General features: G+C 42.5%; 1 protein-coding gene across 1 annotated transcript in view; it reads right to left on the reverse strand.

Moving 5' to 3' along the window:
- The window catches only part of LOC109229241, a 52,356-nt gene that overhangs the window by 14,336 nt on the left and 21,888 nt on the right, over positions 1-16,132 (reverse strand). The window contains exon 10 of the mRNA XM_019394615.1: positions 15,967-16,091. Coding sequence (XP_019250160.1) covers positions 15,967-16,091 — 125 coding nt within the window. The remainder of the gene's footprint in view (positions 1-15,966; positions 16,092-16,132) is intronic.

The following is a 16,132-nucleotide window of genomic DNA, read 5'->3' on the forward strand; positions in this document are numbered from 1 at the left end:
ATTTTTATTTGCTGCTTCTATTTACCATATATGGAGTGAAAGAAATACTCAGAATCAACAGAGAGAAAGCAGACTAAGAGTCAGAGAAATTATCATTCAGCACACTAGAGGACAGAAGAGTCACAAATGGAGAAACTTGTTGAATAGTTTGAATAGCTTCCCCTAGCTAGTTATAGCAGTTTTGTCTTTTGATTGTAATTATTCTATATTCTTGGTAGAGCGGTATAGGACAATGAAGAAGGACTTTCATATGTTGTTCATTGACCTAGAGAAAGCATACAACAAAGTCCCGAGAGAGGTACTGTGCAGGTGTTTGGAAGCTAAAGGTGTGCTTGTAGCGTACATTAGGGTGATTAAGGACATGTATGATGGAGCTAAGACACAGGTGAGGACAACTTGAGAAGACTCAGGACAATTTCCGGTTGAGATGGGGTTGCATTAGGGATCAGCCCTCAGCTCGTTTCAATTTTCCTTAGCGCTGGACGCACTAACGCGGCACATTTAAGGGGAGGTGACATGGTATATGTTATTTGTAGATGATATAGTTCTGATTGACGAGACGCGAGGTGGTGTTAACGAGAAACTGGAGGTTTGGAGACAGACTCTTGTCTAAAGGTTTCAAGCTGAGCAGGACTAAGACGGAGTACTAGGAGCGCAAGTTCAGCGACGCTGCGTAACATCCGCTCATCAATCTCTCTATCACCTTGTATTATTGACCCGGGAAGCGAGCAAGGATGTGAGGCTTGATACACAAGTCATCCCCAAGAGAGAGAGTTTCAAGTACCTTGGGTGAATAATACAAGGTGATAGAGAGATTGATGAGGATGTTACGCATCGTAGCTGAGCGGAGTGGATGAAGAGAAGACTCACTTCCGGTATGTCGTGTGATAAGAATGTACCACTGAAACCTAAAGGTAAGTTCTACAAAGTAGTGCCTAGACCGACTATGTTGTATGGGGCAGAGTGTTGGCCGGTAATGTGCAGAAGATGAAAGTAGATGAGATAAAAATGTTGAGATGGATGTTTAGGCATACTAGGTTAGATAAGATTAGGAATGAAGTCATTCGAGATAAGGTGGGTGTGGCCCCCGTGGAGGATAAGATGCGGGAGGCGAGGTTGAGATGGTTCGGGCATGTTAAGAGCAACAGCACTGGAGCCCATGTTAGGAGGTGTGATAGGTTAGCCTTGAGGGGTATGAGGTGGAGTAGAGGTAGGCCAAAGAAGTATTGGAGAGAGGTGATTAGGCGGGACATGGTGCAGTTGGAGCTGACTGAGGACATGACCCTTAATAGGAGGGTGTGGAGGTTGAGGATTAATGTAGTAGGCTAGTAGGTAGTCGAATGTTTTTCCTTGTATTCTCAATTTGATAGCATTAGTATTAGTATGTTATCTTTTATTCTTTGATTGTTATTACTACGTAGTGTATAATTGTTATCTTGGCTTTGGTTTTCTCCTTTTATCTTGTTGTTGTTGTTACTACTAACAACCTTCACTTCCTTTCATCCTTTCTTTAGCCGAAGGTCTATCGGAAACATCCTCTCTGCCCTTCCATCGTAGGAGTAAGGCTGCATGCATCTTACCCTCCCCAGACCCCACTAATTCACTAGGTTTGTTATTGTTGTTATTGTCTTGTTAACTGGATAGGGATTAGGGAGCGAAAGGATACTGTTAGTTAGTTGTTATGTAAATAGGCAGTCTTACATGGAATAGGAGTAGTGTAAGTATTGTGTATTGTTATAAATAGGGGTACTTGTATTATTAATTCTCACATGGTATCAGAGCATTGGTGAGAAACTCCGAAAAGGTCGGACAGTTGTTGTGCATCAATTTTCGGCAATTTTTTCCAGATTAGCTTGTGTCACCTCTCTATTGGTGAGTGTTGTGCTAAAATCAACACCACCAACATACTCGGAAAGCTCCGGCGACCAAACCCCACGAAACCACTCCGGCAGAAACCCTACCACGCGCCGCCATACACGGTTTAAAGCTCTAACGCAGGCGATGCGTCAGTCACACGCACCGGCGCGTTGACACTATTCCGGCCAGTTTTTGACAAAAGTCCTTTTGGACAGTGTGTTCGCCCATCAATTCCGAGGCCTACCCATCATATTATCTTTTTATTCCGATAACTTTCTATTTTTTCCGGTAGCTATAGTGATTTTTCCTGCAAAAATAATGTTTTCTTCCCTGTTTCAGCAAGATATAGTTGATTATTTTTATTATTTGTTTCTAGACCGCTCTCCAATAGAACGATGTCTTTGGGAGCCCTTAATGGAAAGTTCAAACTATTTAGCTTGGGCTTCCTCTGTTGAGTTGTGGTGCAAGGGTTAAGTGTTCAAGACCACTTAACCAAAAAGACTAGTGAGGGAGATGAGAAGGCCAAAGCACAGTGGGAAAAGATCGATGCTCAGTTATGTAGTATCTTGTGGCGATCTATTTATTCCAAGTTGATGCCTTTGTTTCCATCCCTACGTCTAGAGGTGAAGCATTGTCTCATCCTGGATAGCGAGAGGCTATGATTGACGAGATGTCTGCTTTACATACGAGTGATACTTGGGAGCTTGTTCCTCTTCTTTCAGGTAAATCTATTGTTGGTTGTCGTTGGGTTTATGCAGTCAAAGTTAGTCCGGATGGCCAAGTTGATCGACTTAAGGCCCGTCTTGGTGTCAAAGGATAAATTCAGATATTTGGGCTCGATTATAGTGATACTTTCTCTCCCGTGGCTAAAATAGCTTCAGTCCGCCTTTTTCTATCCATGTTGTTCGCAATTGACCTCTCTATCAGCTGAACATTAAAAATGCTTTTCTTCATTATATGGAGCAACCACCTGATTTTGTTGCTCAGGGGGAGTCTCGTGGCCTTGTATGTCACTTGCGCCGGTCACTTTATGATCTAAAGCAGTCTTCTCGAGCCTGGTTTGGTAAGTTCAGCATAGTTATCAAGGAGTTTGGCATGACTCGTAGTGAAGCTGATCACTCTATGTTTTATCAGCATTCTCCTTCAAGTCTCTGTATTTATCTGGTGGTCTATGTTGAAGATATTGTTATTTGATATTAGGCTATATAGATGATACTTACACCTTAATATTACCATGCTTTATTGTTGTTTTATAGTCAAATTGCCAACAAAATGCGCTAAATGGTGTTCTTTTGTTTCGTAGGAATTATTCTAAGTGAGGAAGCACCGCGGAGTGTTTTGGAGGCAATAATGTGAAGAAAATGCCCACCCAAGAAGTACCCGAGCATAAAGAAGCAAGAAAATGGACTGAACAAATTCCACCGCGACCGCGGTGGAACCGCGGTAGAACCACGGCAGATCAAGTCATTGCGGCAGAATACTCAGCGCTCACCGCGGTCGAGCCGCGATCTTGCCGCGACTGCGGTGCACTGTTCACTCGCCAGGAATTTTGGGGACCAAAGTGTAAATTCGGGAAAACTTGTTCCAAACCCTTATAAGCTTTAGAAATTCGTCCAAGATGGTATTAAGCTTGTTTTTAGATTTTCTTGGAGGCAAGAACAAGTGTGAGAAGAATAACAAACACTAGAGTTCTTCTATCCTCTCTTTATTATTTTCAATTGCCCATTATAAATAATTTAGTAGTTTTATCTTGTTTTGTCATGAGTAGCTAATTCCTTAGTCTAGGGTTTTGATGGAACCTATTGAAGGATGAACTTCTTGTTATGTTAATATAGTTTGCCGGTTTAATCTCTATTTGTTCAACTATGTGCTTGTTGTAGTTAATTGACAGGATCCTCAATTAGCTGTGCCTATTTAGTGTGCATAACTCGGGAGAGAGTGCATATTTAGGTCAATTGTTGAATAACACCACTCCCAAAGTATGTGAGGGATCAATAACTGAGGGTTTAAAGGCGGGATTAGGGATAACGAAGCCTTGGGTGCAATCTAAAGTGAGCTGTAATGAATAAAGTCAGCTAGCGTAACTCGGGAGAGAGCGTCTAGTAAATTGTCGTGATTACTCGGGAGAGAATTACGGCAATAATAGTGCTCATGATTAATAGAGATGATTAGGCAATTCTATGTGAAACATAACCGGAAGGGATTCCATCAATAGGGAAAATCATAACCTTAAATCTTTCTCTTAATTGTTTACACCTTAATCATAGTTAGTTTTCAGCTGTTTATTTACTGTCATTCGTAGTTAGTAGAAATACCGTCAATTGTTATTCACAGCGTTTGGGAAGTTGATTCCGTGGAATTTAGTAAGTCTAACAAAAGTAATTGATAGGTTAATTCCTTATGGGTTCGACTCTGGGCTAAATACTCAGATTATATTTGCAACGTCCGCGTGTCCTTTTTATAAAGCATAGTTGGGCATGATCAAATTTTGGCGCCGTTGCCGGGGAATTAACGGTGTTATCAATTACAATTGAAAGAAATACAAAAATTCTTAGTGTAGTCAGTTTTCTCTATACCCAATCTATACATTGAAATTTTAACGTTTGTTGACTTGGTTGTACAGGTGCATGCCTAGAAACTCAACGAGAATTGGTGAAGTATTCGAAGCTCTATTAGATCCCGAAAAAGTTTTTAAGGCCTTGAACCGGGCCAACCGGAAAAGCAAACAACAACAAACAATTGAACAATTCGAACCGAACATGGGAGATCACGAAAACAATCCACCTGCACCTATAGCGCCACTGGCACCTCTTGTGCCAGAGGCTGCTCTCAATGACTGGGCACAACCCACAGCTGAAAATCTGGCCACAGCGATTGTAGTCCCGCAGATACAGGCTGAATCATTCCAAATCACGAATAACATGCTGCACTTGTTGCAGAACAAGGGACTATTTTCGGGGTCACAAGTCGAAAATCCTCAACAGCACTTGAAGAATTTCCTGTCAATCTGCAAAACTCAAACGCAGCCCAACGTAACTCAGGAAGCAATCAAGTTGTTGTTGTTCCCATTCTCAGTGACGGGAGCTGCCCAGACCTGGATAAACTCACTCCCCATAAATTCCATAACAACTTGGGAGGAGTTAGTCAAGCAATTCCACAACAAGTTCAACCCACCCAACAAGACTGCTCAACAAATTGATGAAATTTCGAGTTTGAAACAGAGACCAATGGAGACACTGCATGAAACATGGGAACGCTTCAAGGGGATGCTGGTTATATGTCCGCACCATGGTATTCAAGATCTGATGTTGGGGAAGCGGTTTTACATGGGGTTGTCAGATAGTGTAAAGAACATAGTTGATGCTTCAGCTGGTGGAACATTTTTGAGCAAAACATGGAAAGACGGCCAGAGTCTGCTTGACAAGATGGCACAGAATTCGGGATGGATAACCAGGAATGCACCTATCACCCCAGTGGTTCACTCAGTGCCCTTAGATCCATCCAACTCTATGGCTGAAAATATGGCCACCTTATTGACACAAATGAGTATACTCACCAAAAAGGTGGAAGAGTCAGGGCAAAAGCAGCAGGTACACATAGTAGATACTACCAATGAGGGCTTGTGCGCATCTTGCATTAGTCAGCCAATTGGTAACCAGTGGAATGCAGAACGTGATCATCATCACTACCCTGAAGACATGAATTATGTGTCTAATTATGGAGGCCAGAGACAGGGTGGTCAAAATTGGGGTCAGCAGCAGCAGCCATACAGGCCAGTCCAGCTACAGTTCAACAATGGAAACATGGGAGGTATGAGACCTCCTAATAATATGGCACCTTACCAAAGGCCACAGGAATACAATAATCAGAATCAACAGCAGGGGTATCATCCTCCTCAGCAGCAGCATGGTGGACGGCAGAAAGATGGGTTTACTAGACTTGAGGCAATGATGCAGCAGGTTATTGGGTCTAATGCAAAAATCAGTGAGAGAGTAGATGCACATGATTCAGCTATCAAGAATATTGAAAGTGCAGATGGGCCAAATTTCGATGTCTCTGAACAATCGTCCTCATGGGACATTACCTGCAGACACCCAGATAAATCCAAAAGATCAAGGCCCGAAGCAGCTGATGGCAGTGAGTCTACGCAATGGCAGAGATTTAGATGTAGAGCAAGAGAGGGCTCGAGAAACCAGACAGGCTGAGACACTCATACCAGTGCCCATTGAGCTGGATGAGTCAACGAAACTGACAGAGGTGACAGTCCAGCCTACCCAGGAAGAAATAACATTCAGATTGAGACTGAGAAAGAAGCTGAGACAGCCCGGGAACCAGTGGTTGAGGTGGTAGCTGATAAAGATCAATCCCAAATCATTGGGAAGAAAGACCTCCTGCACCATTCCCTCAGAGGCTGGCTAAGTACCAAAAAGAGGAGCAGTACAAGAAATTCTTGGAGATGCTGAAACAAATCCAGGTAAATATTCCATTGATAGATGCCTTGAAAGAGATGCCTGGGTACGCAAAAATGATGAAGGACTTAATGTCCCGAAAATTTGATTTCCAAGACTTGGCCACGGTGACTTTTACTCAGACCTGCAGTGCAGTGGTAACTAGACCAATTGCGGATAAGCTATCTGACCCAGGGAGCTTTACAATTCCCTGCACTATTGGTAATTTTGCTTTCGCTAAGGCACTTTGTGATCTAGGGGCCAACATAAATCTTATGCCCCTAGCGATTTATAAGAGGCTGGGGATTGGAAGATCTAGGCCCACCTCTATGTTGTTGCAGCTAGCTGACAGGACTGTAAAAAGACCTTCTGGTATCCTGGATGATGTGTTGATTCAGGTAGGGAAATTTGTATTCCCTGTAGATTTTGTGATCTTAGACTGCAAGGTGGATGAAGAAATTCCCATAATTTTGGGAAGGCCGTTCTTGGCCACTGGGAGAGCTCTCCTTGATTGTGAGACTGGGGAGCTCAAGATGAGACTGAACGACGAAGAGATAACATTCAATGTGCAGAAATCTATGAGGCGACCAAGTGAAGTCGCCAATTGCTCTCTTATTGATGTCGTGGATGTAATTGTAGAAACTGATGATGAGATGTTGACAATTGAGGACCCCCTGGCTGCATGTCTGATGAATTTAGATGNTTTTCGTGGATGGGTACTCAGGGTACAATCAAATCTCCATTGCACCAGAGGACAGAGAGAAGACCTCCTTCACTTGCCAATATGGGATTTATGCTTTTCGGAGGATTGCCTTTGGCCTATGCAATGCACCCGCCACATTCCGAAGGTGCATGATGGCCATATTCACTGACATGGTAGAAGACATAATGGAGGTATTCATGGATAATTTCTCAGTGGTGGGAAACTCATTCGAGGAGTGCCTTAGAAACCTCACTCGTGTGCTGAAACGGTGTATTGAGACTAACCTGGTTCTTAATTGGGAGAAGTTCCATTTCATGGTATAAGAGGGCATAGTGTTGGGACACCGAGTATCAAGTAAAGGAATCGAGGTAGATCGTGCTAAAGTGGATGTGATAGCAAATCCTCCCCCTCCAACTTCAGTCAAGGCAATCAGAAGCTTCCTCGGGCATGCCGGTTTCTACCGGAGATTCATAAGAGATTTCTCAAAAATTGCCAACCTCTGTAAGTTGTTAGAAAAAGATCACCCTTTCTTGTTTTCTGATGATTGCAGGGTCGCATTCGAGGAGTTGAAAAAGAGGCTAGTCACAGCACCCATCATTGTTGCCCCCGACTGGGAGCAACCGTTCGAACTCATGTGTGATGCTAGTGACTACGCAGTGGGGGCAGTGCTGGGACAGCAGAAAGACAAGCTAATGCATCTAATCTACTATGCCAGTAGAACGCTGAGTGGAGCCCAGCTGAACTACACTATGACTGAGAAGGAGATGTTAGCTGTGGTGTTTGCCTTCGACAAGTTCAGATCATACCTGATTGGCTCTAAGGTAATTGTATACACTGATCATGCAGCTCTCAGGTACTTGATTGAGAAGAAGGAGTCTAAGCCGCGCCTGATTCGTTGGGTGCTGCTACTGCAAGAATTCAACCTCGAAATTCGTGACCGTAAGGGCACAGAAAACCAAGTCGCTGACCATATATCACGACTTGAGGGAGCTAAAAACTCAGTTGAGGTTGAAGATATTCTGGAAACCTTTCCAGACGAGCAACTGCTCGCTACTAGTCTTGAGGAAGTGCTATGGTATGCAGACTTTGCAAATTACCTGGCCAGCGGTATAGTTCCCTATGACCTTTCCTCTGTACAAAAGAAAAAGTTTTATCGTGACTGCCGCATGTATTATTGGGATGAACCTTATCTGTTTCGAATATGTGTTGATAACATGATCCGAAGGTGTGTCCCCGAGATAGAACGATCTTCTGTTTTGCAGGCTTGTCATGCATCAGCTTATGGAGGGCATTTCGGAGGAGTTAGGACAGTTGCAAAAGTGCTAGAGGCCGGTTTCTTTTGGCCAACAGTGTTTATAGATGCACACCAATGGGTGAAGGGCTGCAATGAATGTCAGCGAACCGGGAACATTTCCCGTCGCCATGAGATGCCCATGAACCCGATTCAAGAGGTGGAAGTGTTTGATGTTTGGGGAATTGACTTCATGGGTCCCTTCGTCAGCTCCTTTGGCAATAAGTACATACTTGTTGCTGTAGACTATGTGTCCAAATGGGTAGAAGCTGCGGCACTTCCCACTAATGATGCAAGAGTAGTGGTGGGGTTTTTGAAGAACATATTCACCCGTTTTGGGACACCGAGAGCTATCATCAGTGACGGAGGCACCCACTTCTGTAATCGAGCCTTTGAAAAGTTGCTAGCGAAGTATGATGTGCGTCACAGAGTGGCAACACCGTATCATCCGCAGACAAGTGGACAGGTTGAAGTGTCTAATAAAGAGATAAAGAGTGTATTGACCAAGACTGGAAACGCCACAAGAACTGATTGGGCGAAAAAGTTAGATGATGCACTCTGGGCTTATAGAACTGCTTTTAAAACACCAATTGGTATGTCGCCATATAAGTTGGTGTTTGGGAAGGCTTGCCACTTGCCAGTGGAACTTGAACACAAAGCTTGGTGGGCACTGAAACAGCTGAACCTAGACATTGAGGTTGCGGGCACAACGAGAATCACTGAATTGCATGCGCTTGACGAGTTCAGACATCTTGCTTTTGAGAGCACAAAATTGTACAAGGAAAGAATGAAGAGGTTGCACGACCAGAACATTGTTGAGCGACATTTCAAACCCGGGGACATGGTATTGCTCTGTTGTTCCCTGGTAAGCTTAAGTCACGATGGTCTGATCCATTTCGAGTGGTCGAAGTATTCCTTTCAGGGGCTGTGGAAATTGCCTCGGAGAAAGACTCTTGCACATTTAGAGTCAATGGGCAGCGATTAAAGCTATATGTAGGTATGAGTGTACCAAAAGAAGTGATAGAGATCAATCTGACGGAACCTCAGAGGTCGAGCGAACCATAAATGCGCTTATCTGCGTCGTGCCGCGACGTTCAATCAGGCGCTGCGTGGGAGGCAACCCACGACTGTTGTATTTCATTCGTGTATGTAACCATTAAAAAATAAAAAAAAAATAAAAATAAAAAATAAAAAAAAAACTGGGCAAACCACCGCGATCGCGGGGAAACCGCGGCAGGACCGCGGTGAGAGGCAACGATTCTGCCTCGAGGTTTTGCAGCTCACCGCGACCGCGGTGGAACCGCGGTGACGTCGTCCAACCCACCGCGACCGCGGTGAGACGCAAACATTCTGCCTCAAACTATTAAACCCACCGCGGCCGCGGTGGGACCGCGGTCGACCGCGGTGGGTACCAGGTATTTTTTTTTATTATTTTATATTTTTTTTCCTTTTTCTTTCTTTTTCTTCTTCTTTTAATTTTATAACCCCCTCTACTTATTCCCCAAAAACACCCGATTCCCCTCTTCTATTTCTCCATCTCTCTCTCTCTAAAACCTAACTCTCCCAATTTCTCTATTCTTCTTCTTCTTCACTCACCCCAACTCCCCCATCTCCATTCCTCCCACCCCTTCTTGCATTAAGGTATGTTACTCCTTTCTCCCCCCTCTTTTCTTTTTGTATTTTGTTGTAGTTTATGCTAGTTTAATGTTGTAATGGTGTAGTAATTGTTAGTAGATTTTTGTAGTTTCTTCTTGTTTTGCTTGTGAATTTCGTTGTTGGGACTGATTGGTGAAGGGGCTGTGTGTATAATGTGGTGGAAAGGTGGATGGTTGTGGGTGTTGAATGCAGTGTTGTGGGGTGTGATGGTATAGTTGAATCTTTGATTTGGGGAGGAATTGATGTCACATTATGGGCTATGTGTATGAAGAATCTGTCTTGCCCACAAAGTGTTTGGGGAATTTCCCCAATGGAGTTATAAGGGGCTAATGTGACATGGTTGTGGTAAAGTCTGAGTAACCACCCAAAGTCACACATTTCACACACTCACTAATAGGTGTTTCTCTGTTTGGCAGGTAAAATGAGTTCATCTAGGAAGAGACCAACACCGGGTCCTCCGGTAGTGGACCGGGTAGCTCCTTGAGAGCTAGGAGCCAAGCCAGTGCGCCTCAGTTTGACAACACTAGGTTTGTATCCAAACCGGCGGAGGACCGATATAATGCAAAGGCAGCGAAGAAATTGCTACATGAGGTGCATATTGACCGACAAGCCTTAGAGGTGGAATGCCCGAATATCTTCAATGAGTTGAGGAAGTGTCAGCTGGACATCTTCTTCGAGGTACCGGAGGAGGCCAATGTTCGAATAGTTAGGGAGTTCTATGCCAACTGCCCGGAACATGAGAATGGGGTTGTTACTGTGCGCAATACCCGGGTAGATGCTTCCATCGAGACCATCCGCAGGGTGTACCGGCTGCCGGTGTTCAGGGGGGAGTCTGATGATTATCATACTTTTAGCTCAACACGTGCCTTGTGGCCAACTCTTCTGGAGAATATCTGTGTGCCAAGACAGAGACTACATGTGGATAAAGCCCAGGATCACACTTAACTCCTAGTCTCTCACTTGGGAGGCTAAGTGTTGGCTCACTATTATCAATAGTCGGCTGTTGCCCTCCAACAACACGACCGATGTCAATCTACCACGGGCGTCAGCAATCTATTATTCCATGGCCCACAGGGATTTTGATGTGGCCAGGCTCCTCCATGACGAGATACTCATTAGATCACCTGAGTTACTCAAGGGCTTCTACTTCCCTTCTCTAGTCACCAGGCTGTGTCGTCTTGCTAGAGTCCCTGAAGACCCGAGAGTTGATGGGAAATTACCACTGAAATCCCCGTTCTTGGCAAGAAATCAGAATTGGGATGGAGTCGGTGGTGAATGTTGATGACTTGGATGATGCCGCTGATGATGCAGATGCTGAGGCAGCTGAGGTCCCATCACCTCCGAGAGTGGGAGAGGCAGGCCCATCACAGCCCCGCCGGAGCACCCGCATGATAGCTTTGGAGCAGGAGATGGCTGGGTTGCGTACCTCAGTCACTGATTTGGGTGCCCGTGTTGACGCGGTGGCTGACCGGCAGGTGAAGTCGGAGAAGAAATTCTTAGGATGGCTGAGAGCTCTGGGTCGTGCTTGCAACGTGAACCCAGACAGCGTCTCCGATCAGGAGTGATCTTTCAGGGAAGTTCCTTTACCTCACTGTTCTTTAAATTTTTATGCCATGAGGACATGTCTACATTTTAAGTGTGGGGTGGAGGATACTTCAGTGTATGTATGTATTTGTAACAATTGACTGTTTGATTTTTTTTTGGTTATTTTGCTTGGCTTGTTTTTGGTGTTTTGAGTAATGGTTCATTAGGTAAGTTAAAATAGGTAAGTGGTTTGTCCCGACGACGGATCTCTTTCGGCGGGGTTCTTGAGGGTCTAAGTCGGAATAAATAAAAAAAAAATGGGATATGGAGACTCTTCCTGATGACGGATCCTTTAGACAATTTTCTTGAGGGAAGTAAGTCTAGAGAAAAAACCAAAAAGATTTTTTTATTTTTTTATTTTTATTTTTAGGTAGTGTAGTAACTCCCCCTTGGTTTTTCTTGGGGCCACGGTTCTTTTCCAAGAGTTTAGCTTGAACCGGGTGTAGGTAGTTTTTGTTTATTTTGTTTTTTTAGTTGTAGTTAGGATTAATGGGCTACGAGCTAAAATGGAAGTACCCTCAGCGTTAGTACACCTGAACACAATAGACACTAGAGTGTAACGCTTAGTCTCAATGGTTGAATCCTGCTGAAGTGCCTTAAAATCGTACGTTTGTATCTAACTTGAACACTCAAAAGAGAATGTCTTGATAAATCAATCCGGAGTGAGTCATGTGCCATGTGTGTGTGAGTTTTACTGTATTCCATGATTCACATTTGATGCCTAGAACTTGCCCTGTGTGTTTACAAAGCGAAATAGTAGTTTCATTCAGTTTTAGAAGTGACCTAGGCATTTCTTAGTTGAGCCAGACATATAAAGTAAACTCACCTGAATGTAATATATCTTAGTTAACCCCGTTGAGCCTATAAGCCTGATTCTTTGGCAACCACATTGCGAACCTTACCCAATTGTTCGAATAGCCTGCTCTTTGAACCTTTTTTACCTCCCATAAGCACTTGAATGGTATTGAAATTATGCAAAAGCAAAAGTTTGGGGTGGTGGTTTGGTTTTTGAGTGAAACCATTGAAATAAAAAAAAAAAAAGGTGCAGAATTTTGAAGGGTATAAGAAGAAGAACCACAAACAAAAAAAAAAGATTAAAAAAAAGATGAGTCAATGTAGTAATCGATAAGTGGTGGTTTGTTACAATTGCACCTAATGGATGGGGATGTTTTAAATAAAAAGTGGTGGAGTGTTTGGTTGACATAAGTATGGTTTTAAAGGTTAATGTAATTGTATTAAAAGTGCTTAGGGAGGTGAGTCACTATATCCAAATATATCATACCCGTCCTTTAGCCTACATTACAACCAAGTGAAGTCCTATTGATCTTAGACTGAGTGGGCTCGATTAGTAGAGTATTACACTACGGGCAAGCTTATGGTGCATCTTTGTGGCATATGAACGTTCCTTTTGAGAGTAAGCGAATTTTGTTTATCTAAGTTCCTAATTGTTCTAAATATCATTATATGTGGAACTACTCTCTTGTGTGATGTGAGGGCATGTGATTCACAAAGGAAAGGTAAGTCTTGACTCTTGTATAGAGTAGTTTGAGTAAGTGTGAATGTTGCGTGGTACGAGAGATTCGATTGTTGAGGCTAAGGTTGTTCACTACTAGGTGCAACTTTGGTAAATTGTTCAAGGTGTGATTCGTTAAGGGAAAAGCTCAGGGAAGGATCTTTGATAGAGTGTGGCGATTGCTAGAGGACTAGCAACGATTTAAGTGTGGGGTGCTGATATTAGGCTATATAGATGATATTTACACCTTAATATTACCATGCTTTATTGTTGTTTTATAGTCAAATTGCCAACAAAATGAGCTAAATGGTGTTCTTTTGTTTCGTAGGGATTATTCAAAGTGAGAAAGCACCGTGGAGTGTTTTGGAGGCAATAATGTGAAGAAAACGCCCACCCAAGAAGTACCTGAGCATAAAGAAGCAAGAAAATGGACTGAACAAATTCCACCGCGACCGCGGTGGAACCGCGGTAGAACCGCGGCGGATCAAGTCATTGCGGCAGAATACTCAGCGCTCACCGCGACCGCATTGCACTGTTCACTCGCCAGGAATTTTGGGGACCAAAGTGTAAATTCGGGAAAACTTGTTCCAAACCCTTATAAGCTTTAGAAATTCGCCCAAGATGGTATTAAGCTTGTTTTTAGATTTTCTTGGAGGCAAGAACAAGTGTGAGAAGAATAACAAACATTAGAGTTCTTCTATCCTCTCTTTATTATTTTCAATTGCCCATTATGAATAATTTAGTAGTTTTATCTTGTTTTGTCATGAGTAGCTAATTCCTTAGTCTAGGGTTTTGATGGAACCTATTGAAGGATGAACTTCTTGTTATGTTAATATAGTTTGCCGGTTTAATCTCTATTTGTTCAACTATGTGCTTGTTGTAGTTAATTGACAGGATCTCAATTAGCTATGCCTATTTAGTGTGCATAACTCGGGAGAGAGTGTATATTTAGGTCAATTGTTGAACAACACCACTCCCAAAGTATATGAGGGATCAATAACTGAGGGTTTAAAGGCGAGATTAGAGATAACGAAGCCTTGGGTGCAATCTAAAGTGAGCTGTAATGAATAAAGTCAGCTAGCGTAACTCGGGAGAGAGCGCCTAGTAAATTGTCGTGATTACTCGGGAGAGATTTACGGTAATAATAGTGGTCATGATTGATAGAGATGATTAGGCAATTCTATGTCAAACATAACCGGAAGAGATTCCATCAATAGGGGAAATCATAACCTTAGATTCTTCTCTTAATTGTTTACACCTTAATCATAGTTAGTTTTCAGCTGTTTATTTACTGTCATTCGTAGTTAGTAGAAATACCATCAATTGTTATTCACAACGTTTGGGAAGTTGATTCCGTGGAATTTAGTAAGTCTAACGAAAGTAATTGATAGGTTAATTCCTTGTGGGTTCGACTCTGGCTAAATACTCGGATTATATTTGCAACGTCCGCGTGTCCTTTTTATAAGGCATAGTTGGGCGTGATCATTATTACCGGCAATGATCAGGATGGCATTACTAAATTGAAGCAACATCACTTTCAACACTTTCAGACTAAGCAACATCTCTTTCAACACTTACAAACTAAGGATCTGGGCAGATTAAATTATTTTCTAGGTATTGAGGTCGCTTAGTCTAGCTAAGGTATTGTGATCTCACAACGGAAATATGACTTAGACATTCTTGAGGAGAAAAGAATGGCAGGCTGTAGACCTATTAACAGTCCGATGGATCCGAATTCTAAAGTTTTGCCAAGAAAGGGGGGCCGCTTAGCGATCCTGCACGAAATATGCGGCTGGTTGGTAAATTAAATTATCTCACAGTGACTAGACCTAACATTTCCTTTCTTGTGAGTCTTGTAAGTCAGTTTATGAATTCACCTTGTGATGTCATTGGGATGCAGTTGTCCGCATTTTCGGTATATAAAATCAGCTCCAGACAAAGGGTTATTATTTGAGAATCGAGGCAATGAGCAGATTGTTGGATATTAAAATGTTGATTGGGCAGCATTACCTTCTTATAGACGTTCTATGTCTGGATATTGTGTTTTAGTAGGAGGCAATTTAATGCCTTGGAAGAGCAAGAAACAGAATGTAGTTGCTCGGTCTAGTGCAGAAGTAGAATATCGAGCAATGTCTGTGGCAACATGTAAGCTAGTTCGGATCAAACAACCGCTCAAGGAGTTAAAATTTGGTGAAATCAGCCAGATGGAACCTGTGTGCGATAATCAAGTTGCCCTTCATATTGTATCAAATCCGGTGTTCCATGAGAGAACTAAACATATTGAGATTGACTGTCACTTCGTCAGAGAAAAGATACTCTTAGGAGATATTGCTACAAAGTTTGTGAAGTCGAATGATCAGCTTCCAGATATTTTTACCAAGTCCTTCACTGGTCCTCGTATTAGTTATATATGTAACAAGCTCGGTTCATATGATTTGTATGCACTGGCTTGAGGAGGTGTGTTAGTTAGTTGTTTTTTTAAATAAGCATAGTCCTTCCTACATGGAATAGGAGTAGTGTAAGTCTTGTGTATTATTATAAATAGGGGTACTTGTATCATAGTTAATGTACATCAATAATATAATTTTAGAAGTTGTACATAGTTATACTTGATTGAATAATTTGTTTTTCTTTTTCGACAAAAAAGAAAAAAGAAGATCGGCTTTCGTTCATAGAGAATCATATTATGTTGTGTATTCTTTATTTTTTGGCATACCACTTGTATATGGGAGACATTATTAATAAAATTATTTTATCTTACCAAAAAAAGGCTACTGAGCTTTTGTACGGTACTTAAGCATACCATTGCAGAGAAATAGAACATGGCTTGGTTTCCATGAAATAGCCTAAACTCAAAAATCCAAATCAGAACACAAGAATCACCACAATGAACATTTTTGGTTAAGAGGTCTACCTTGCTTCTTGTAGATTTTGCTGCCTCATCAGCAGAAACCCATGAGCAAGAAGGACACTCGTTTTCTCTCGCACTCCCGTGAAAGAATCCATCACTCCTAAAACTGGTCCGATCATATCAAGGGCCTATTGCAGAACAAAAGTTCTCAGCAAACAGAGTTTAAAAA

This window comes from Nicotiana attenuata, chromosome 7, assembly GCF_001879085.1.
Source record: "Nicotiana attenuata strain UT chromosome 7, NIATTr2, whole genome shotgun sequence".
Classification (NCBI taxonomy): Eukaryota; Viridiplantae; Streptophyta; class Magnoliopsida; order Solanales; family Solanaceae; genus Nicotiana; species Nicotiana attenuata.